This window comes from Chelonoidis abingdonii, chromosome 24 (genome assembly GCF_003597395.2).
Source record: "Chelonoidis abingdonii isolate Lonesome George chromosome 24, CheloAbing_2.0, whole genome shotgun sequence".
Taxonomy (NCBI): Eukaryota; Metazoa; Chordata; order Testudines; family Testudinidae; genus Chelonoidis; species Chelonoidis abingdonii.
This window is the reverse complement of record NC_133792.1, coordinates 25,652,006-25,674,079: the sequence shown is the minus strand read 5'-3', so window position 1 is coordinate 25,674,079 and position 22,074 is coordinate 25,652,006. Positions and strand designations below refer to the sequence as shown.

General features: G+C 46.7%; 1 protein-coding gene and 1 long non-coding RNA gene across 2 annotated transcripts in view; both read right to left on the bottom strand.

The window, feature by feature from the left end:
• The window catches only part of LOC142045894 (uncharacterized), a 503,229-nt gene that overhangs the window by 309,527 nt on the left and 171,628 nt on the right, over positions 1–22,074 (bottom strand). The window lies entirely within an intron of this gene.
• Positions 16,534–22,074, bottom strand: part of LMX1B (LIM homeobox transcription factor 1 beta) — a 130,418-nt gene continuing 124,877 nt past the window's right edge. Inside the window, exons 6-7 of the mRNA XM_032769261.2 lie at positions 20,005–20,166; positions 16,534–17,950 (exon numbers count right to left, since the gene is read on the bottom strand). Coding sequence (XP_032625152.2) covers positions 17,793–17,950; positions 20,005–20,166 — 320 coding nt within the window. The 3' untranslated portion in view covers positions 16,534–17,792. The remainder of the gene's footprint in view (positions 17,951–20,004; positions 20,167–22,074) is intronic.

The window sequence follows — 22,074 nt, the reverse complement described above, 5'->3', positions numbered from 1 at the left end:
CCCTTGCCTGGCACCTATCTGTAGGCAGTGAGTACAGTATTGAGCCTTTTCCCCAAAAGCTCCCTTGAGACTCCAGTAGGGTAGAACCATGAGTCTGTATTGCTCACCTCACATATGCCTTCTCTCAGTAGGGAGTAACTGGAGGGATTATTCTCATGTAAAATTTCCTGTGTTATTGGCCTCATCTTCACTCATTAATGACACAAGCAGGAAGGGACATTGAAGCATCTTCTTGGAATTTAGAGGCGGCCTCATCAGAGGCATCAGCCTTTGGGGGCAATGGGATAGTGCAGAAAGAGTTCTAGCAGCCATTACTAGTGAGCCCAAGCACCCATCTGTCCAGTGCTCCAGGGTAGTGGATGCTGTTTAGGCCAGAACGCTGTGTGATTATCAGTGCATGCTAAGGGTATGTCTACACTACAGGATTATTCCGATTTTACATAAACCGGTCTTGTAAAACAGATTGTATAAAGTCGAGTGCACGCGGACACACAAAGCACAATAATTCGGTGGTGTGCATCCACGTACCAAGGCCAGCGTCGATTTCTGGAGCGTTGCACTGTGGGTAGCTATCCCATAGTTCCCGCAGTCGCCCTCGCCCACTGGAATTCTGGGTTGAGATCCCAATGCATGATGGTGAAAAAACAGTGTTGCGGGTGATTCTGGGTAAATGTTGTCACTCATTCCTTCCTCCGTGAAAGCAACGGCAGGACAATCATTTCGTGCCCTTTTTCCCTGATTGCCCTGGGCAGACGCCATGCATTGCAACCATGGAGCCCGTTTCTGCCTTTTTCACTGTCACTGTATGTGTACTGGATGCCGCTGACAGCAGGCGTACTGCCAGCGCTTACACCGCAGCATTCATTTGCCCTTGTAAGAGCAGGAGATAGTTACCCAGTCGATCCTCTGTACTGTCTAGCTGTGCTATATTGTAAACGTGGCAATCGAGATGACAGTAATATACAAAAGTCGATTCTAGCTACCATCTCACTAAGGCTGTCATGAGGGTTTGCTTCTGCTGACCTTCGCTTGAGGTCAGGTTGGGGGCGCAAAGAAACAAAAAGGGGAAGAGACCCCCGGGTCATTTCCTCCGATGTTGTATCTACAGAATAGAGTCAGGTCCTGCCTGAATATGGGGCAAGTGTACTAGAGAACGTGTATCAGAAAGAACCAGAGAGCACCGAGCTGCTCCTGTCAGAGCCCCAGAGATCCGTCAGAAATGATGAGACTGCACGCCATTCTAAGGCGCGTGCCCCCTGCAACAACCCGCGCCATTGCTTCCCTCCTCGTCCCAACCGCCTTCTGGGCATATACACGTTGCAGAAGGTCCCCGCCTTTGTGGTGCATGAAAGTAATAAAAGAATGCAAGAATAGAAACCAGCGACTTTTTAGTGAGATAAATTGAGGGAGAGGCAGCCTCAGCTAGCTATGAATAGTCGCAGGCAGGACATTAACGGGCTTGGGGGGAAGAGGAGCCCCACGCACGTTGCTATGATAGTCCAAGGGCAGTACAGAAATCTTTTCAGACATGAATGGGTGGCGGGGCTGATGGAACTCCATGCCCCCAGTTGCTATGATGAGGTGGTTCCAGCCGTTCTGGTACCATCTACTGGAATGACCAGGAGTCATTCCTATTTTCACCCAGTACGCCCCCAGCCAGCCATAAACCAGGCCAGCCAGGAGCACAATCCACGGAAATGAATGTGCCGCTGACGAGCGGATAGCAGTCCTATTGTAAACCAGTTCTGCCACCGGAGGAGGGGAGGGGAAGAGAGGGGAGAGGAAGTGCTGCTGTTCCAGTGCCACAGCCCTGTCTACTAGCAGCATGCAGTAGACATAGGGTGACATTGAAAAAAGATCAGAAACGATTTTTTTCACTTTTCTTTCATGGAGGGGGGAGGGGGAGGTAAATATGACATATACCCTGAAACACCCTGGCATGTGTTTGACCCTACAGCACTGGGAGCTCAGCCAAAGATCAATCTTTTTGGAGACTGCAGGGACTGTGGGATAGCTGGAGTCCTCAGTCCCCCCTCTCTTCCTCCCATGAGCATCCATTTGATTCTTTGGCTTTCTGTTACTCTTGTCCAACCCAGCACTGTGTAGGCTGGAGGATGTTTTTCAAAATGCTTTGGCATTCATCTTTGTAAACAGAGCTCATGATAGAAAGCTTCTGTCTCCACCATACAAGCAATCAAGATCCAGTACTCTCCGTACGGTCCTTGCTTGGAGCTCCTTTTGGATTTGGGACTGCATGGCCACCCGTGCTGATCAGAGCTCCACGCTGGGCAAACAGGAAATGAAATTCAAAAGTTCGCGGGGCTTTTCCTGTCTACCTGGCCAGTGCATCCAAGTTCAGATTGCTGTCCAGAGCAGTCACAATGGTGCACCGTGGGATACCGCCTGGAGGCCAATACAGTCAATTTGCGGCCACACTAACCCTAATCCGATATGGTAATACCGATTTCAGTGCTACTCCTCTCGTTGGGGAGAAGTACAGAAACCAATTTAAAGAGCCCTTTATATCAATATAAAGGGCCTCGTTGTGTGGACGGGTGCAGTGTTAAATCGGTTTAAAGCTGCTAAAATCGGTTTAAACGCGTAGTGTAGACCAGGCCTAAGACCTATACTCTCCCTTATAGATCAGAAAAGAGACTTATTTCAGAAAAGGGAATCCCAGTATAGGAATCCAACCCTCGCAGTCCCTTCTAACCCTGTGCTTGTACAATCCACTATTGGACTAGCTCGTTGAACAATTGCAGCTGGATGGTTCTGAAACTCTTGCCTTTCACTTGCTGAGTGTGTGTATTTGATGGAGGAGGGATCCTATCAATTCCACTCATAAAACTCAGTATTTCCCGCAAAAGTGATTCATTTCCATCCTTTGAGAAAAACAGAGAGTTCTATTGGTCTTGTCCCAGGCAGAAATTCATTCAGAGATTCAACATTTTGTAATGAAAACTGACAGATGTTCTCTCTCTCTCTCTCTCAAAGAGAAAAAAAGCCCCTAAGGCGAAAGCAAAGAATATTCCATGGTCCAAAATTCAGAGGCTTTTTCCCAGGAGTGGGAATTTAGATGCATGTGTCTGCTGGTGGCACCTTCTGCTGTGCATTCTTTGTGCAGGGTAGGCGAACAGAACAGCAGGCAGTTCCCCAGGGAGGGCGCATTCCTGGGATCTGGGGGAGGGGAGAGCGTGGGGTGCAGAGATACTCGTACTTAACTTCAAAAAGCCGTAATGCACTCTTACAAACGGTCCATCTGCCGCTAGCGAGAAATGGGGTGATTTTCTCACTCATCACTCACAGGAGGGGCAGAAAATCCGCCTACAATACAAACAATATCATTTACCAACACTGTAAATGAAACTTGTTTCTGGTTCCCTCCTTCTGCGGCAAGCTTTGACGTCGAGTGGTATTTCCAGCATGGAGACAAATTTATTTATTCATTAACTTAATATATTCAATAAACCAACCAGCACACAGACTTATTCTTTACAAGTAATTAGAATGTATTACAAGCATACAAATGTGCCTAAGATTGAGAACTTGGGTTATAATCTAATGAAAATATTGTCACTGAATTAATTTCCTATGTGGTGCCAGAGCTATGGAATAAAAAGTATATTGAAAGTCTTCAGAGACCCACTGTCAACAGCACAGCACTACCTCTCTGTTTTAAGCTGGAGAAGATTAGATTTCAAAAGCCTGTTCTTTCTTATGCATGGTCCAGTTGTCTTGCAGGAATCTTCTGAAGCTTGAAAGGCCTCTGAAAAGTTTCAGAAGATTAAGAAACAAGCAAAATGGGCAATTTCTGTGATAAATTCCACCAAAATTGGTTAGGTTTATGGAAATTCAGTTCAAATGCAGATATGCCAGGAACCGGAAGCCCTTGGGCTTGTCTGTGTTGTGGTGCAGAGTATTTAGTGTTGTTGATTGCGTCGTTGCAGAGATTGAAAATTACAGTGTGTCTAGCGAGGCTCTGATTCAGACGCAGACTCTGTTTATCAAAAGTGCACCAGCATAATTAAATGCTGGCACAGGCGAGTCCTAGACTGCTTCTACCTTTCTAATAACCAGAATAATGAGTCTTCATACCTGTTTAGCGCTTTTCATCTTCAAAGCACTTAGCAAACGCTAACTAATGGTGCATTAATGAGCAAGGGAAAGGTGCAGAGAGAAAATGAAGATGGCAATATTCTCAAGAATAAGACATGTAACTGCAAGAATTCCAGCACATGAAATAATCAGGGTCAGAGTGAGAGTGAACTGAGATCCTGTTTGCTAAATGTTGCAGAATAACAAAAGGAGGGAGGAAATGTAGGGGATCGCCAAGGCAGAGATCAATGGGAGTTAGGCTCAGATCCTCAAGTATATTTAGGTGCCTAAATGTAAATGTGAAGGCTACTCCTTAATCCAGCCTCAGGAAACTGAGACAGATCAGGTAGATGGAGCATGGCCAGGATGTCAATTCAGGCTCCTTCATTAAATCCAGTGATACAGAAAATCTGGAGGGACGGTGCAGGAAGAGATCTGATTCAGTGTCTGGATTGCACTGATCGGAAGCTGCATCAGGACAAATCAATGCTTGGTGTGGTCCCTGGAGGCTGCCTCGTTCTGATATCCATGGCCAAGTGAAGAGTGCTCAGGGCCTTTTCCCTCTTTAGGCTTAGGGATCTCCCTCATCTTTGTGAGGTTTTAAACTGTATATGCTTTGTTGGCTTCATTAAGCAGGATCCCATTGCTGTGTCCTGTAGGAAAGGCTGCAGCCAAAGGGAGCCTTATTACCTGACTTCTCCGGTCAGGCCTAGAGCACAAGGTTTTAGTCCAATGCCTTGCAGTAAAGAGAAGATTAAGAGAATGTCTGTCGTTCACCTGGGGTCTTTCATGCCCTAACTATCAGCACCTTATCAACAGCAATCTGACAGCCCAGGTGTGAGGGAATATGTCACATACAGTGTATACTGCTGGCTAATCAGATCAGCAATTACTCATCCTGATGTGTGGGATGCCAAGTTACTTGCAACAAGTTAAACAATGAAAGCAAACCTGAGTCAATAGCACTGGTAATGTAATAACAAAGGAGGCTTTGGAGGATGTGAACGTGTGCTTGCTGTCTGTAACTGCCATAGGAGGGTAGTTAATAATCGCATAACATGTGTGCATGCACACACACACAGGCACGTGCACTTGCACACGCACGCACATGCACGCACAGACACACACACCCCTGGGGGGTGGGATGGGTCTATGGTAATTACAAAATGGGTGTATAAAAGGAAAATGTGTTTCATACACCATGTTCCTCATGATAATTATACAGGCTGCTGTTGTGAAATGCTCTCCTTGGAAAAGCATTAGACAACATGGCCTATATGCTCACATGTGGCAAAGGAGCGTGCAGGGAGAGGAGGTTTGCATGTAAAGGGGGAGGGTAAATTCCCAGACTTGGGGCTGCTGTGTGCAGAGCTGCAGCCCTGCCCCCCCGCTCCTGCTCCACCCAGTGTACGGGGCTCAGGAAAGTTCCAGAGGGCCCCTCCCAACCTCCCAGCCTACAGCACCAGGACTCTGGCAGTGTTCCTCTGTTGGGTGGAGATGTGGATGCCCCATTCTGTTACCACCTATGTAGGCAGAAGGTCGCTGGCCATGGAGCCACTTCACTGCTGTCTTGAGCTTGGCCAGGAGAGGGGAGGCCTGGGCCCCCGGGCCTCTCCTGTCACTGTGCTTCTGGCAGGATGGCAGTTGGTTTCATGCTCATCATTAGAGCATGAGTTCCTGGCAAAGTTTTAGGATGGTGCAATGGGAAATTTTCCAGGCACTCTGATTCCATTTCCATCTTTTGGTGGGACTGAGAGGCTGCAATGTCCTTTCAGTTACTATAGGACATGAGAGCATCTCTTCCACGGAGACAGTGGAGTAAACGGGAACAACGAGTGACACACACACGATCTCACAACAAGTGTTCAGTCGCTGGAGTGAGATGAGCAAACACTGCATTTGGAATTTGGAACCCCACAGTATGGTGAGCCCCTGGTGGAGAGATATAAATATGCTATTTTCCCTCACAGGGTTGGGATGAGGTTTAATTAATGTTCGTAAAATGTTCTGATTTTTCTGTTTTTCTCTCAGAGTGGGTGAGCAAGAGAAGCTGCTTTCCATTTGAGTTCTCTGATCCGTCTAGAAAAATGTTCAAACCCCCTTCGTCCTAGTGCTCTGTCTGTCTATCTGACAATGGCAGACAGTAACTCCACCTTGGCCTGGTTACTGGCAATACATTTGTTATTATTTATGCCATACTGCTTAAGTCAAGTTAACTTATGTCGCTCGGGGTGTGAAAAAGCCCCCCCACTCCCCCTACCCCAAGCGACACAAGTTTTGTGCTGTCCACACTGGTGCTATGTTGGTGGGAGATGCTCTCCTGCCAACTTGGCTTCAGCTTCTCACTGAGCTGGAGTAATTATGCTCACTGAAGACCGCTGTCTGTCGGCCTAGTGCATCTTCACCAGACGTGCTACAGTGGCCCAGCTGCACTGGTGCAGCTGCACTGAAATAGCGCTGTCGTGTAAACTTGCCCAGTGTAAAACCAGCGAGAGAGGAGAACTGGAGACCCAGAGAATCACCGCAACAGCTTCTAACAACACCCTTGTCACACTCTGGGATTACGGCTCGGAATACTAGTTGAGATGAGCCTTTTCATCTCTTTAGTGAGGCCTAGTCTTCATTGTTTAAACCCAGTGGTTCTTCCCTTCATGATAACATCATGCCTCCTTGTTGGCAGGGTGCTAGGTCAGACAGGAGTTGCTGTACCTGAGCAAATTACCTCAGTGCTATGACTCCCGCCTGCATGTTATTGTCTTTCCTCTCATGGCGGCTGACCTGTGGCTCTGAAGATGTACAGTGGGCTCCACAGTGTCTTAGGAAACGTCTTACACAGGCCCCGTCACACAGTGCAATGGTGAATCTGAAGGTTAGGCCAGAGTAAAGATATAGTGAATGAAACTCACGGACCAGGTGCTATTTCCTTATCGACTGGGATATTGGTGTTTGAGGCTCAGCGCCAAGTCCCACTGAAGTCAATGGGAATCTTTCAGTTGACTGTCGAGGAGGTGGATCGGCCGGGGTGTGGATTCATGTGGGCAGGGATAAGTGAGAGAGAGAAATTATGGAATTCTTTCTCAGCGCAGCATCCTCACTTTCCCCATTATAAACAATTAGGGACTGGTCTGGAGCAAATAGTTCAAAATTAGCTCTGAAAATGTAAAAGAAAAGTCAGGCAATTAAGTTATTGTTGTGGCTTTTGTCTGATAAGTATCATGAGCCAAATTCACTAATGGGATTTCAAACAGAATTGTTTTGTTTTCTGATGTGCAAAAGAAAAATGTACATTGTTTGTCAGTGTTCTCATTTCACAATTTACCTGCTGGTACTAGTGATAATTATTGTGTTCCCTCATGGATGAGAAACCAGCACATTGTGGGGATAACTAAAAAATTTAATATCAAGGAAGGAAGAATTTTCTGTAAATGTAAAAATGTGATTAATTCTCACTAGAACAATTGGTTACAGTTGAGTACAAATGAACAAAATGGAGCAATGCTATTTATTTAGCAGCATTTACTGTATGGTTATTTGTAGACAGTAGGGCCTATCCCTATCATTTTACTTTTACTGTGTTAAAAATACCGATAAAACAGCAGATGTTCATTAGGTGACACCATTTCCAAGTCTACAGAAAGAGGAACAAATGTGTTTTCATTATCAGAGGTAATAATAATGAAGAGTGACAGCACCTTATCCTCAGGATCCGCCTCGCAGCAGCGGTTTGGCTGATAAAAAAACAGGAGTTAAGATAAGGCAGCAATTATTAAGACAAATCTTTTGAAGGCCCATTTGAACTCCTCTGTCCAGAAGATAATCTGATTGTCCAAGGTGCTCTGAGGGGGGTCGGCAGCATGGGAAGCAGGACCCAGGTGCAGGCCCTTAGCCCTTTGCACTGGCATTTTTACCCCCAGCCATTTCCCTGCTCTCCTCTCCTTTTGTTTGCTACAGCTGTGTCATATAAATCAGGCTTCATTCTGTCGCACTGACAGTAAAGAGCAAACACAACACAAACAATGCAGAATGCCAAGCCTCAAATATATTAATCATCATTTTTTTCCCTTTTGCTAATCTCTTTTACGTATCTTTTTGGGAAGAGTCAGAAACCGCTGAGGGCGACTGTATTTCTCCTTCATAAATATTGGATGCTCACAAAGCATGAATATTTGAGCAGCTAGTTCTGACTTGGGTGAAACCAATTGCTAATGGCAATTCATTTTTCCTCAATGACATTCCACCAATAGCAAGCATTGGAGGAGGAGATGATGCAATTTGGAGCCAAACGGCAAAAAGAAAAAGGGTATTTGACTCAGAGCAATAAAGGTAAATTTGCTGAGTTCTCAGCATAACGCTGGGCCATATCCTGCCCTCCATTAGAGGGAGTTATATAGATGGGGGGAAAGCAGGACAAAGTGTAGCAGCTATATGGGCATCTATATGGGTAGAAATATTGGGGAAAAAAGCACTAACTGTTTGTTATTGTACAATGTTATTGTATTAATATTTAGTTACCTCAGAACTAGAGAGTCTGGCAAAGTATTCACAGTTTCCAAGCTGAGGTGGGGAAGGCTTCACAGCCCTCAAGTGACATCCCCCTAGTTATAAAAATGAAAGAAAGACACTGAAGCTGTGTCTTAAAGTGCATGGAGCATGAAAGAAATGGTGCCTCCTCATCCCAGAGATCAGCAACTGAGAGTTAGATGTGAGCAAACCAAACCTCACTCACTCAGATAAATAGATCAATCGATCAATAGATTGATCGGTCATGAATCTAATCTATCGTTCTATCTAATCTGATTGTTTTATGACCATGTGCATATATTTGTCTGTTTTAGGGTTGGTCTATACTTAAAATTCAGATTGACCTAGCTATGTGTCGGGGGTCGGGGAGGGGAAGCGGAGTGAAATATTCACACCCTCGCCGCCCTGAGAGCTGTAGCTAAGTGGACCTAGCCCCTGGTGTAGACTGGCTTCTGCCACTTGGGGAAGTGGATTACCAACATTGAAGAAACCCCCATCTCTCAGGAAGTGTCTCTAGTATAGCGCTACAGCTGCAGCACTGGGTAGCTGTGTCGTTGTAGCACCCATAGTATGGCCATGCCCTTAAGATGTTGGTCTCTTTGAATAAATTATACTCTAAGACGAGCCCGTTAGAATCGCTTTGGAGTTACTGTTACTTTCCTGAGAGCAGGTACTGTCAGTGATGTGACCCCACAGCTAGGCACCGCCAATAGAAAGGTTTTTGAGTTCAACAGATGTCCCAGTAGACTTTGAAGACTTCAAAAAAGCTGGGATCAATCCTCTTCACTTCACCAGTTATGATGCTGGGAGCCCCATGGACCTGGCTTGTCCATCCACTTACTGCACGTGGGCAAAGAGCTTGCAAACTAACAAACCCCGGCTGACAAACCTTTCTGCATGGCATAGAGCTGGACTTCCAGTCTTGGGAGCTCTGCTGTGAGTCATTCATTTCAAACACCAACTGCAGATTTAGTTACACTGGGGGGGAGCTTGCAAAGTACCATGTATGGAAAGAGTCATTTCTGAGCACTCACATACAGCAGCGCGGCTCTTAGCCCCTTTTGCTGTGAGTCCCTGAAGTTACGCTGTGTGCTGCTGTAGCCATTCTAGTAACCACATTGGACCATTTAGTCTAGTAACCCCATTGGACCATCCAAACATACAGGTGTGTGCAGCCATGAGCTGCCTGAGCTCTCCAGCAGCCTGGGAAGTGTGTGCTACCTGCACAGACCTGGCAGAATTGGCAGCAGAGAGGAATTGTGTCCAGGCATTGAGAAGACTGGTACTTTGTTTCCAACATGAGCACTGCACTGCAGGGACTGACAGCAACATGCTGTGCCTGCCAAGCGGGTGTGGAGCGAATGCTGTTAACCTGGCTCATTAAATACTGTTGCAGATTGTAAATAAATTCTATCCAGTGCAGCTCAAGGAGCAGACCCTACCTAGGAGACTGGCCAAAGCGTGCCGGGCAGTAATGGGCTGGATAATTTTTTTCTCATAGAGACTCTGCCTCTCGTGTTACATTCCTGTTCCAGGGCGACATCACTTTTTATTTTGCAACAAGGCAGCTCTATGCCATGGGCTGGAACAGTCCCAGAACCGCCACCCACCCACTTTGCATTGCTATCAGGAGAGAGGATTCCAAACGGGCCCAAACAGCCAATCCCCTTTGCGCTGAGCCTGGAATGAGGTCGCTTTGGAGCGACTGCACTTGCTGTGCCACCTCTGTCCCTGACATGTTGAGCGGGTCACACAAGGGTGTGGTTTCCAGGGGAAACGGTGTGACTTTTTGTTGTCACACTGACCATTTTCATTACAAAGCCAAAAGGTTTTGGATGGAAAGTTTCCAATTTGGGGGCTTTCCATTTTTTTCTATAAAAACCTAAATTTTGTGTGGAAAGCATTTAACTGAAAATGAAATTTTCCATCTAAAATAGTTTCTGTAGAATAATGTTGATGGCTCCTATTAATGTGGGCTAAATTCACTTCTACTGCCCCAATCGATGGTGCCGCAGGTGCACTGCCAGGCCTGTCCCTCCAGCAGAGTGGGCTGCTGGCGGGTTTGGTACTTGTGAGCGAGACACGGTGTGTGTGTCGGCTTCACTTGCATTGCCAGCACCAGCCATTGTCCCTATTTCCCAGACTAGAGCCAACGCTGGTTTCGCCAGGAAACCCCTGCTCAGAGCTGCAATGCTGCCGTGTGGAGCCTGGCCAGGCCATCGCCCCCTGGATTCCATTGGATAGTTCTGTTAGGCCCATGTGAGCGTGGTGCCCCCCAGTGCGCATGCTGCATGTCTGCCTGGGAGAGCTCAAGATGTAAAGCTGTGGCTGCACCAGAGCTGGGCACCCTGATCCTGTTGAGAGGCTGGATGTATCTGACTGGGGGAGGCAAGAGGGATCCTCACTGTGCTGCTCCTAGGACAATAAGATAGAACTTTTTCTTCTCTCTTTAGGGTGCAGACTGCATCCCTCTTCTCCAGCCAGCTGGGCTCCCACCTTCCCCTCTCTCCCATACGTTCATCAGAAAAACCAACGACTTCTGAGTGACGTCCAGTGCTTGTGGCATAGACACCAGAAGTGACAGCGGGCACCCATCCTTGGCCAGGATGTTTGTGTTAAAAGGCCCCATTGTTGCAGTGAACAGCAGGCCAAGGATATTAGTTGGCTCAGTTTGGTTACCTAATGGATGCGGCCACAACACATGCCCCCATCCCAGGGCAGTCCCATCAAAGAGCCTGAGAACCAGGATCCATGGAGCGAGCATTCCCCTCCTGCGCCAACAGGTGGGCTCTGCAAATGATGGTGGAGGGAAGAGTGAGGGAAACTTGCACTAGCTACAGGGTACGAGTCAAATGCTACGCCAAGGGTGGCGAGTTCCCCATCAATTCCCACATGAGCACACAATGCCCTGGCCTGTCCACCATACATACTGCACTTACACACACAGTGCCCCTGTCCACCATACATACTGCACTTACACACACAGTGCATGCTGCACACACATCGACTGCAACGAAAGAGATAAAAACTGCACACGGAGGAGATGGCTGGCTTGTTTACAGGTTGCTTTTATTTACAAATATACTGAAATGTAATCTCTTTTTTTTCGTGGGCAGAAACGCAATGTATAAGAATCTCATATACCTTAACTGCCAGGTGACAGTGGCAGGAAAAAAATGCAGTGAAATGAAATTTAAAAAACACTAATAAATAATTTAACAATGACAAGTAATTAAATAAAAAAAATCCAATCTACACACATTCTGGTGGCTTGTTACCAACACAGAGAGCAAGGGGCAGGGAGCTACTGTGAAAGGAAGGTGGTTAAGTATGAGGGAGCATACGCATATTTTGTACAAGTTAAACAAATTGTAACAGACAGCTACAAAATACTACATTTTGGTAACATAAATACAGACTATATAAATATACAAGTAATACAGCCATACACAGCTAAAAAAGGGTGTCCACTTAAAAACAGAGTTCCCACTGCAAAGTAGCTGGAAGTCCCTTCACAGTCACTGCTAAGTGAAACAACATTGGGCAGACCCAAGAGCAGCCATGCTGTGCCATCAGCAAGGCCTGCAGTAGAATCAGGAAATCAGTCTATGATTCTGTGCTTTTCCTTAGCAGTTACCAAGTTATTCAGTAAGGCCCTAATTCAGCAAGGGAGTTAAGCATGGAGTCATCTCCCTGCATTCAGCAAAGCACTTACACATGCTTGAATCCCGTTGAAGCCAACAGGGTTTAAGAACTTGCGTAAAGTTAAGCCTGTATTGAAGTACCTTGCTGAATGGTGGGTTAAGTACTTAACTTGCTCTGAATTCAAGTTGTTGTGGATGTGCTATTCGTGCTCTCTGTGCCATACAGCAGCATTGTGCTAGGAGAGGAGGGCACACTAAAGTGGGACTTAGACACACAATGACAGCTGCTCATTAACACACCTCCCAAATACTTCAGGCTCTAGAGATGTAAAGCACATGGGAACTTTGTAACATTGTGTACCCTGGAACTGGCGCCAAGTCCTGTGGCTGTGATGTGATCTCTAATGTGTCCTCACTTTCCTTTTGCTCTTGTGACCAACTATTGTGGTTGGATGAAGCATCCCTTTCTCCTGGGTCCTGTAGTGAAGTCTTATTGAGTTAGTATGACATTACCATGGAAATTCTGGTGATGTCACAAACTGAATGGAACATCTGGCCATCAGGAGCAGAGACCATGGGACTCTGGGCGGAATGAGGGGTGTGACTTGAAATATCGTTGATCATTAGCAAAGGTGGAGAAGAATCCTGCCCCGGGTAGGGAAAGGGACGTGGAATTACATCAAGCACTCTGCAAGGCATTACCAAGCTGAAGGTGCCTCTCTAACCAGTGACTGTGCTGCAGAGTGGACACGTTGCTGCTGACAGCCAGACACTGGCCTTCTCAGAGAATGCCTCTCCTGAGGCTGGCAATAGTCACACTGCACACTGAGCAGAGTGAAACAGGTTCATACTGCAGCTAACACCTTGTGCATGACTAGCAGCAAGTGGGCTTTAGAAAGTGACACATTTGGTGACAAGGCATTTGAAGAAGAAAAAAGACAAAGGTTTGTGGGACATGTTTCAGCTTAGAGATAGCAACAGGGCGACTCCAGGCACCAGCGCAGCATGTGCATGGGGCAGCCAAGGGGAAGGGGTGGCACGTCCGGCTCTTCGGTGGCAATTTGATGGTGGGTCCCTTGCTCCCTCTCAGAGGGAAGGACCTGCCGCCGAAGTGCTGCCAAAGAAGAAAGCAGCGGTGTGGTGGAGCTGCCACCAAAGTGCTCCTGATCGTGATCATGGCTTTTTTTCCCCCCCGCCGTTTGGGGTGGCAAAACCCCTGGCGCTTGCCCTGGATGGCAACCAAAAATTATTTTACTGACGGCACCATAATTATCTTCTACTTGGTGGGCATGAAACATATTTAACACCATAAAGCCAATTATATGGAAAGTAAGTCCCTCTCCTGAGAGTCATACAGAGACTGTGGTTAGTATAGGCCTGAGATGAGCTCCACGTTGTGGGGGAATTCTTCCATTGGCAGTGACACTATGAAATGGAAACACGCTAGTTACTAGGTTTAAAGCATGTGCTGGTCTGTGAGTTCAAGGGCTAAATACTGCATCAATCAGTTACCTCATCTGATGGCAGGAAAATATTGCAGTATGCTAGCATCACTTCTGGGCACAGAATTGATCGTTTGCACAATACAGACTTCCAAGGAAGCTATCATTTAGCATGTTCACATTATGATAACCTTCCGTTAAATATTATTGCGTGAACACAAACCTAATCAATCTTCTTTTAGTTAATTGCATCTTGTCACCGCTTTAGCCTAAGTATTCCTTCTTTAGCCAAAACAGCATGATTGAAATGCCATGAAGCGCTCACTTGATGTATTTATACTAGAGAGAGGTTAATTTGCTAGAGAGAATTATCACTGTAAGGTACATGTAATAAACTGCTGTCATGACCTCGACCCTTCAAACTCCCATATGTACAATCACCATTTGTGGTTTCCATGAAAGTGCCAGATGCTAAGAGTTTGGGGCAAGAATTTATCAATGGGACGCAGTGTAAGATATTATTGCTGTATGGCCCATTACACATTTTACTTTCACCTGATCAGTGACATTTCCCTTGACAATACAAGAGTCAACCAGAAATCAAAAAGGTCAGAGGTTGCTTTATAATATTTTACTGCAGGTCCCGGGTTAAAACCACAATGATCACGCTCCTGTGGGATAATTCGTACTACAAATAAGTGTGACATTTATTTTGCTTTAATGAACTTTGGCCTTTGCCAGATATCACTGGCCTGCGCGAAGTGACTGGCCATGCTTTTAAAAGTGCATCCCCTTCTTGATTGGCTTCACTGCACTCTAGCACTGGAAATGTAGTTAGCCATGTTGGCCAAGAGATCGTATGTACAATGTCCTTAGTACCACCTAGAGCATACTAGGGGAACAAACGGCTAAGCATTGCCATTCAACACACCAAAGGCACAGCCGAGCGTATTTACCTACATTCCAATACATGCCGAGGCGCCATCCAAAGAGCAGCAGAAGGGTTATTGATACTTGAGCGCCAAGGTGGGCTTGCTGATTCCTTTCTTGGAAGTGGATTTTTTTTCAACATCCAGCCCAGAACCAGAGGTAGACATGGAGCAGGGGAGTCTCCAGACTGTGGGGCACATTACAATGCTCAGGCAAGTCTCAACATTCACTAATTATGGCCTTTGATTCTGCACTGGTAAGAAGAGGAGGTCTGACTGGTGGGATCCTGTGATGGTGTATAGATGCCATAAACATCAGAGGCTGGAGCTTGTGAAGACACTCCTGCTCTGAGAAAAGCGATATTTGCTGGGGGTTGGATTAATCTTGTGAGGTGGGTAGTTACAAATGTTTCCAATGTACCACATGAGAAATGCTCAAATTCTGGCCTCTAATACAATGTAAATATCCAGGTCACCTGAGCTCTTTCAGATACCAGCTATTGTCAGTAGGGGTGTTTTTTGGCACAGTGTAAGGGAAAAAATTGGTGGTGCCTGAGTGAGAAAAAAGGTAGTAAAGTCTTTTCCTCCCAATTGGCAGAAGATATCCAATGGGCTCACAAGCCCCTGCTTTAACTGGTAAAGCCACCCCTCCTTCCCCCCCAGGAGATAAAAGGGGCTTTCCAGAATGCGTGCAGTTGTGATTGACCTGTGACTGCTGTGAGACTGGCAGGTTGCAATTTGGGCTACTTCCCGTTCGAGGTAGGAGAGCTACATGCAATAGAAAGGGGATGGCTTGAGCTTTGTTAGCCCAGAACATCAGGGGGCTGGAGGGAATAGAAAGAATGAAGCAACACAGGTGTGTGTTTGTGTGTTTAAGAGAGAGGGCCCTTCTGCCTGTCTTGGGCAGCAGAGCGGAGGAGAGACCTCCAGCCGTGCCATCTCTCCTGCATGATATGAAGACTTCCTTTCCCAATGGAGCCTTCCTCACCTCACCAAGGTGCAAATGCTTGTGCTTCTCCTGGCCATGGAAGCTGGGTTTTAAGAAAGGCGTAAGATGGTTTCTGAGCTCCACCTATGCTTGTTTGGAATGAAGACCTTTGTCTGCTTTGCCACCCCTGGATGGGATGTGGCCCTGTTTTCCTCATGTTTAGTGAAGTGGGGAGAGTTAATAATCACCAGTGATGTAAAAAGTGCTCTCTTGCCCTCTAAATCTGTGTCCCAAATGAGTTTTACCATTTGCCACAGAGCAATGCAGGTCCTTTTTTGGCTGACTCAGCTCTTTCTTGCCCTGCTTGGTAGTCACCTGTTTGGGATGCAAGAAGTAGCCCTTTCTGGTTCAGAAAAGGGTGCTTAACTTGTCATGGGCAGGCTCCCATGACAGCCGGGACCTATGCTGAGCAGGCAGTGCTATTATCCCAGGAAACTGGAACATATGTACACTGCCACCAATGTAACTAGGCTGTTGAGTCTGTTATATTCTTTGCTGCCTGTGGCCCATCAAAGTGGCCTGGAGGGCCTCATGGCTCTAGGCCAGACACCTCTGAGTGCTTAAGAATTTTTGCATAGTGCACTGTGTCTTGTGCGACTACAGCCCCTGAGCCTGCACCATACATTACACACCAGGAGTTAAATTAACCAGCATGCTGAACTTGGTTTTCGCTGGTATGGTCAGTGCTTTGAATGTATTTATTTAAGAATGGGCCTGACATGCCTAACTTTTCCCTCCTCACCTGTCTTTATTCGTTTTTGAACACACCCTATCATTACTTCTATTACCTTGCCACACTGTTCCTCACTAAGACATGGCCATATTTGTCTGGCTCTCCACCTGATAATTATTGTCTCCAGGCAATATTTATAACTACAATATTATTATGTATCATATTTTATGCCCTACAAAAATCTATAATGGCTGCTCAAACTTCAAAAGGGCTGTTGAGACAGTCCTCTTTATCTCTGCATAATGAGCCCGGGTCTCCTCCCATTTCGCTAGCATAGGTCTAGAGCAGCTACTGGAGGCAATAGAGTCCTATCAGTGTGAAACTTGCATAAGTGAGATCAGGCTCAGGCTCATGACAGAGCCTCATGCTCTCTGTGTTCTTTGTCACTTGGTGCACATTTCAAGGACATTTCTCAGGGCCTGGGCTAGGATTTTAGATCCTGCGCTTTCCTTGACAAAGGAAGAAAATTAATTAAAGGAGGTCTTACTTATTCCAGATGGACAATGGAGTGTAGCACATTTATGTCTCATGCAAAACCTAAATAAACAGAACAGAATGAACAACACGTGGTTGCCAATCACAGGCTAGGCTTGAAAGTTGGCACTGAATTTCTTACAAATAAAAGTAAATGTTTATTTTCACACATTAAAAATTAAATAAAGCTCTGTGTTGTGTAAGCACCTTTTGTTTTAATTATTCAAGATTAATACTAATCTAAATGCATCTGTCCCTAACATGCAGCTTCCCTCCAGGGTCATAGACCTTTTTCAATTATGAAATCACTGGCTTCTCCACAAGGTTTCTTGTTAACCAGTTTTTCTAAGTATCATACGGTATAAGGGCTATAAACTAAGGAGCAGAGCGAGGGTTATGTAGAAAAAGTGTAGAAAGGAAACAAATGTTGAACGAACGTCACATTTACATTAACTTCTCACAGTTCAAATGGCAATTTATCCACAACATAGTATGAGTCATGCAGTAAGAAAGGGGAGGAGGCTCCAGTTTCTTTGATTTATTTGTCATATGGTCGACTGATGTCAGTATCAGTGGCTTTTAAAAAAAAGGTTAACTATCCAAACGAAAGGAAGAAAGAAAGGAGGAAAAAGGTTGAGCTTTTCACACCGTCTTTTCCTTTACAATGTGGAGTTCAAACCAAACCAAGGGCTGCTGGAGAGCTGGGTGTTCCATCGTCCCATGCTTTTCTCGTGGCCTGGTCCAAGTTGGATAACTGAGGATGTGTATGCGGGAGGAGGGCTGAGGGACTGGTGGGTTGATTGATTGATTTAATATATGGTCCTCCTAAAAACGCTCGTGGCAGTCCAGAGGCGGCAGGAGTCACTGTGAAGGAAGAGCTGGGCAACATATGGCTGTAGAGTCTGCTCTGCAAAAAGTCACTTGCTAAAGATACACCAGCTATTTGTTTTTTTATTATTATTATTTTCATGAGGTGAAATATGAGCTCTGCATAGAGTACAGCCTGTCAATGGGGTTTCCTACTCTAGCCTGCATGGAGTTAACTTCTGAGGAGGCAAGGAAACAGTCGCTCAAGCTAGTCAAAGAGGTATCACTGTCGATATCGTGAAAAATGGAGTCGTTTCCTGCAAACAAAATGTACATATTAAGCTTGGTTCTGTGCAGAGAGAGAGACAGATTCAGGATTCTCAGGCACTCTGAGGCACATTGTCTGTTACAAGTGAAAGTAAAAGCTAATACGTTTTCTTTTCTTTTCCTAAGCTAATATAAAATAACTTTTCTGCAAGGCTCTGCTCTTTAAACAGGGACTGGAGATCAAATTCTACTTGTTTTGATGGCTTTGATGCTGCACAGAAGGAGGAAATCTGCAAGCGCTTCATTTACGCTGCTGTCTCCAGCACATAAAAAACTCTTCTCTAATTGACATGAGCAGACAACCAACAGAGAGAAGGGAGAATCACATGCTCCTCAAAAGCTGGGACTTTGCATTCCACAACAGAAATGTTGGGTAGTCAATTAATGCAGGATCAGGCCCCCAGTGCTGACAAGGGGAAATGGCTCTTTGGGAAAAAATGTTCCTCACCCAGACACAATGTAGTAAAAGTCGTATCTGCAAATGCAATGGAGTTTTGTTTTGGAACAGAGACAATACTGCCTTTTATCTCCTTTCGCAGCTGAAATGTCAACTGTCCACCTGGGAGGGCACCAGAAAGTGCTCCAGTGGCACTCAATTGAAATGGTTGCATTGTATTTCTTTGTGTTTGATTTGAGGAACAGATCATTTCTCTAGTGGAGACTCACTGAGTGAGCCGAGCAAAATGTTAGCCACCAAACCCGATCCCTTCAAAGTTCCTTTGGGCTTCAAGTTTCTTTATGAACTACACTTGAAATTCAGACTCCTCTGTTTCATTTACCAAACTGCCCAGTGTGCATGCACCTCTCTGCAACTAACACAACTGCACACAGCAGAGTCTGCTTTCCTCCTGCTGCATGCATGTCACTCCAGTGAGTGTTACTGAGAGAGCTGTGTATCCGTCTCAATACCAATGTGCCCATACTTCATAGAAGTTAAAGTGACATAACTGAGCCATGATGGGCTACACGGTCACTAACACAGTTTGAAAAATCCTCTTAAATCAGATTTAAATGCCAGACTGTAATAGTCCTGTACCAGTCATGACGCTTTTTAAATTCGTGTAGCATTGGCAGTACCATGTAAAAGGTGCCATTTGGTTACACCTGGCCATGTGATGTGGTGAGTGGGAAATGGGTAGAAGCCAGTAATTGTCTTAGATCAGAGAGTATAAGTCCAGGACAGGGGCGGCTCCAGGCCCCAGCATGCCAAGCATGTGCTTGGCATGGCAAGCTGCGGGGGGTGCTCTGTCGGCAGGCAGGGTGCCTTCAGTGGCGTGCCTGCGGAGGGTCCGCTGGTCCCTCAGCTTCGGTGGACCTCCCGCAGGCGTGCTTGCGGAGGGTCCGCTGGTCCCGCAGCTTTGGTGGAGCCGTGAGACCAGCGGACCGTCCGCAGGCATGCCTGAGGGAGGTCCACTGGAGCCACAGGACTGGCAACCGGCAGAGTGCCCCCCGCGGCATGCTGCCGTGCTTGGGGCAGCGAAATGTGTAGAGCCACTCCTGGTCCCGTACGGAATATTCTGTCCTGGCACATCTCGCAGCAATACAAGAGCTGCTCTTTAACGAGTCAGCATACAATTTGAGGGCGTTTATGGAGATGATAATTTTTGCATTTGGGGACCACAAGATTAGTTCTCTCTGTTGGAGCATGCTGCAAAATGCCTGCTTTTCTCTGAGCTCTGGGGGAAAGGGAAGGACCGTGAGGGTGGGCGGAGGGGGTTCTGGTGCTGTTTATTTTCTGTTTGGTCACTCTTGGCTGACTCCGTCGTGGGCAGGGGGAGAGGTAACATTGCTGGATTAGTCATTGCTAAGAACTGTATTTTGAAATATTTGTTAAGGGTGTCTAGAGTCTGGAACAGGTTTTCTCCTACCCATTTTTTGTGCCTATAAATAAATAATAATAAAAACGATGCTGGTTCAGTATATGCTCTAGCACAAATTGAAGAAAAAATATTGAAAAAATAAATCACTATGCTGAACCTTTGGAGTCTGAACTGCCACACAGATAAGTGCTGCTCCCAAGGCGGTGGTAAGTGGAGAGCCTTACCATATGGGTTCATGTGGTCTCCTGGCATTTGTGGAGGGGTAAGACCTTGCTGGAATGGGTCCGTGCCATAACTGCTTTGATCCATTGCTACAATCTGCTGCTGTGGTGGTGCAAGTGGTGTGTAAGATGTCATCATCCCTTCCATTCGGTTGGACATTACTTCTGCAAAACAAACAGCAGAATCCATTCGCAGCTTAGCCAGAAAGCAGCGCACATGGGGTTTATACCCTGCCTACTGCCCACTTTGTGCTACACTGGAATGCGAGGCCACTAGTGAGATGGAATTACTAAAACAGTGCATGATGGTGTTAATGCTGAGGAGTCAAAGACAGTGTAGTAAGTCATCACCATTTGCTAGAAACCATGTGTCCTCCAGAGAGCTGTAGTTTTTTCACACTGTCCAGCTCTCCAGGTCCTCCTACTGCAGCATCGCTCTTCCTAGGAAAAATCAGCAGCTCAATCCCACTTTGTGGGAGAGAATCCCATTTCAGTTAGATTTTAAAGGAACTACAGGAAAGCCCAGAGCACCCAGTGAGATGGCCAAGTCATTCTGTTTGTGCCCAGAGTTCAGAAACCAGCAGTGCTTGGAAATATCCGTCTGCTAGGGGGTGAATGTGAGAGACCAGGCAGAGTTAGGCATTCACCAGATCGCTGCTCCCCAACTACCACATACTCAGCTGCAACTCAGCGAGCAGGAGATCCCAGTGCTAAGGGGAACATTTATCTTGCGGGTCAGCTAGAGCCAGTTTTCCAAAACAGCTCATTTCTCATTTAGGCAGCAAAGTCGGTGGCCAGGTTTCTCACCCAGCTCCTTGGAAAAGCCAGTCTTGATTGTGGATGCAGAAAAAGTAAAAACTTGGACCCTTAATGACAGGGTCTAGTACAATCAGAAAGGCATCTTTTTTCATCTCTTGCTCAGAGATTCCTAGCTCCTGGAACAGGAGGGCAGAATGAATGCTGCAAATGGCTCCCTGGAATCAGAGGTGCCTCCTAAACCTCTGGCCCTGACTCTGATGAGACTGATGTAGAATGATTAGACTTCCTGCTCAATCTTCCATCACTTGTTGTGTCTTCTCTCCAATTACACTGTATGCATTTTGGGGCAGAGAAATGCCTCCCCAAATGCGTGCCCACTGCCCAGCACAATGGAGCCCTGATGCTGCCTGTCACACCACAGCAGTGCAAATAACCAGGAATTGTGATAAAGTGCTGGAGAGGAATGAAAGCCGTGCATTTCATTATACTAGTGAGCAGCTCAGAGTATAGGCTGCTGAGAATCCAAAGAGAGCAAGGCTGCCCAGTTAGCACTGCTATTGCGCACTCCAACCCCACTGGAATGGACAGCCAGCAGGACTGGCTGCAATCAGGAGATTTTGTAAATGCACATAAATTACCCACAATCCTGGCAGTTGTAGGTCACTGGGGCAGCTCTGAGAACAAGTGTGCAGGGCAGCTTCTTCCACTGCCTGTAGCTAGATTGTGCACAGCAGCAGCTCCCATACCCTGCTCACAGAGCATGAGCTAGGCTCTGAGGCCTTTGCTCAGTTTTTATTATGCGCTAGGAAGAATGTGGAGACTGGAATGGCTCAGAAGTAGGCTGGGGGGTCCAGACAGCTTCCCCTTTCCGTTCCCATGCAGCATCCCCAGAGGAGCAGTGCAATTCCAGACTGTACAGTATTAGCATCTGTGCACACTTTGCTGCCTATGAGCCCTGAGCAGCTGCTGCTAAGGAGCCACCTGACACTGGGTCACTGCACAGACACAGGGCCTCCTCCCAGGGCCGTCCCTAGCTATTCTGGGGCCCTATGCACCCCACCTGCGGCGTGTGTGTGTGTGTGGGGCCCCAGGCCTTCATGGGGGAGCTGGCTTGGGGGGCTACGGGGGAACCACCCCTCAGCACTTACCAATGGCGCAGATGGGGTGGGTCCCTGCACTTCCTGCTGCCGGTGAGTGCAGGCCTGGCCCTGCTGCAGTCCTCTGGGGTGGGAAGAGGCGGGGCTGGGGAGGAGCAGGGCTGGGGCTTTGGAGAAGGGTTGGAGTAGGGGCAGGGGTGGGGTAGAGCAGGGGTGG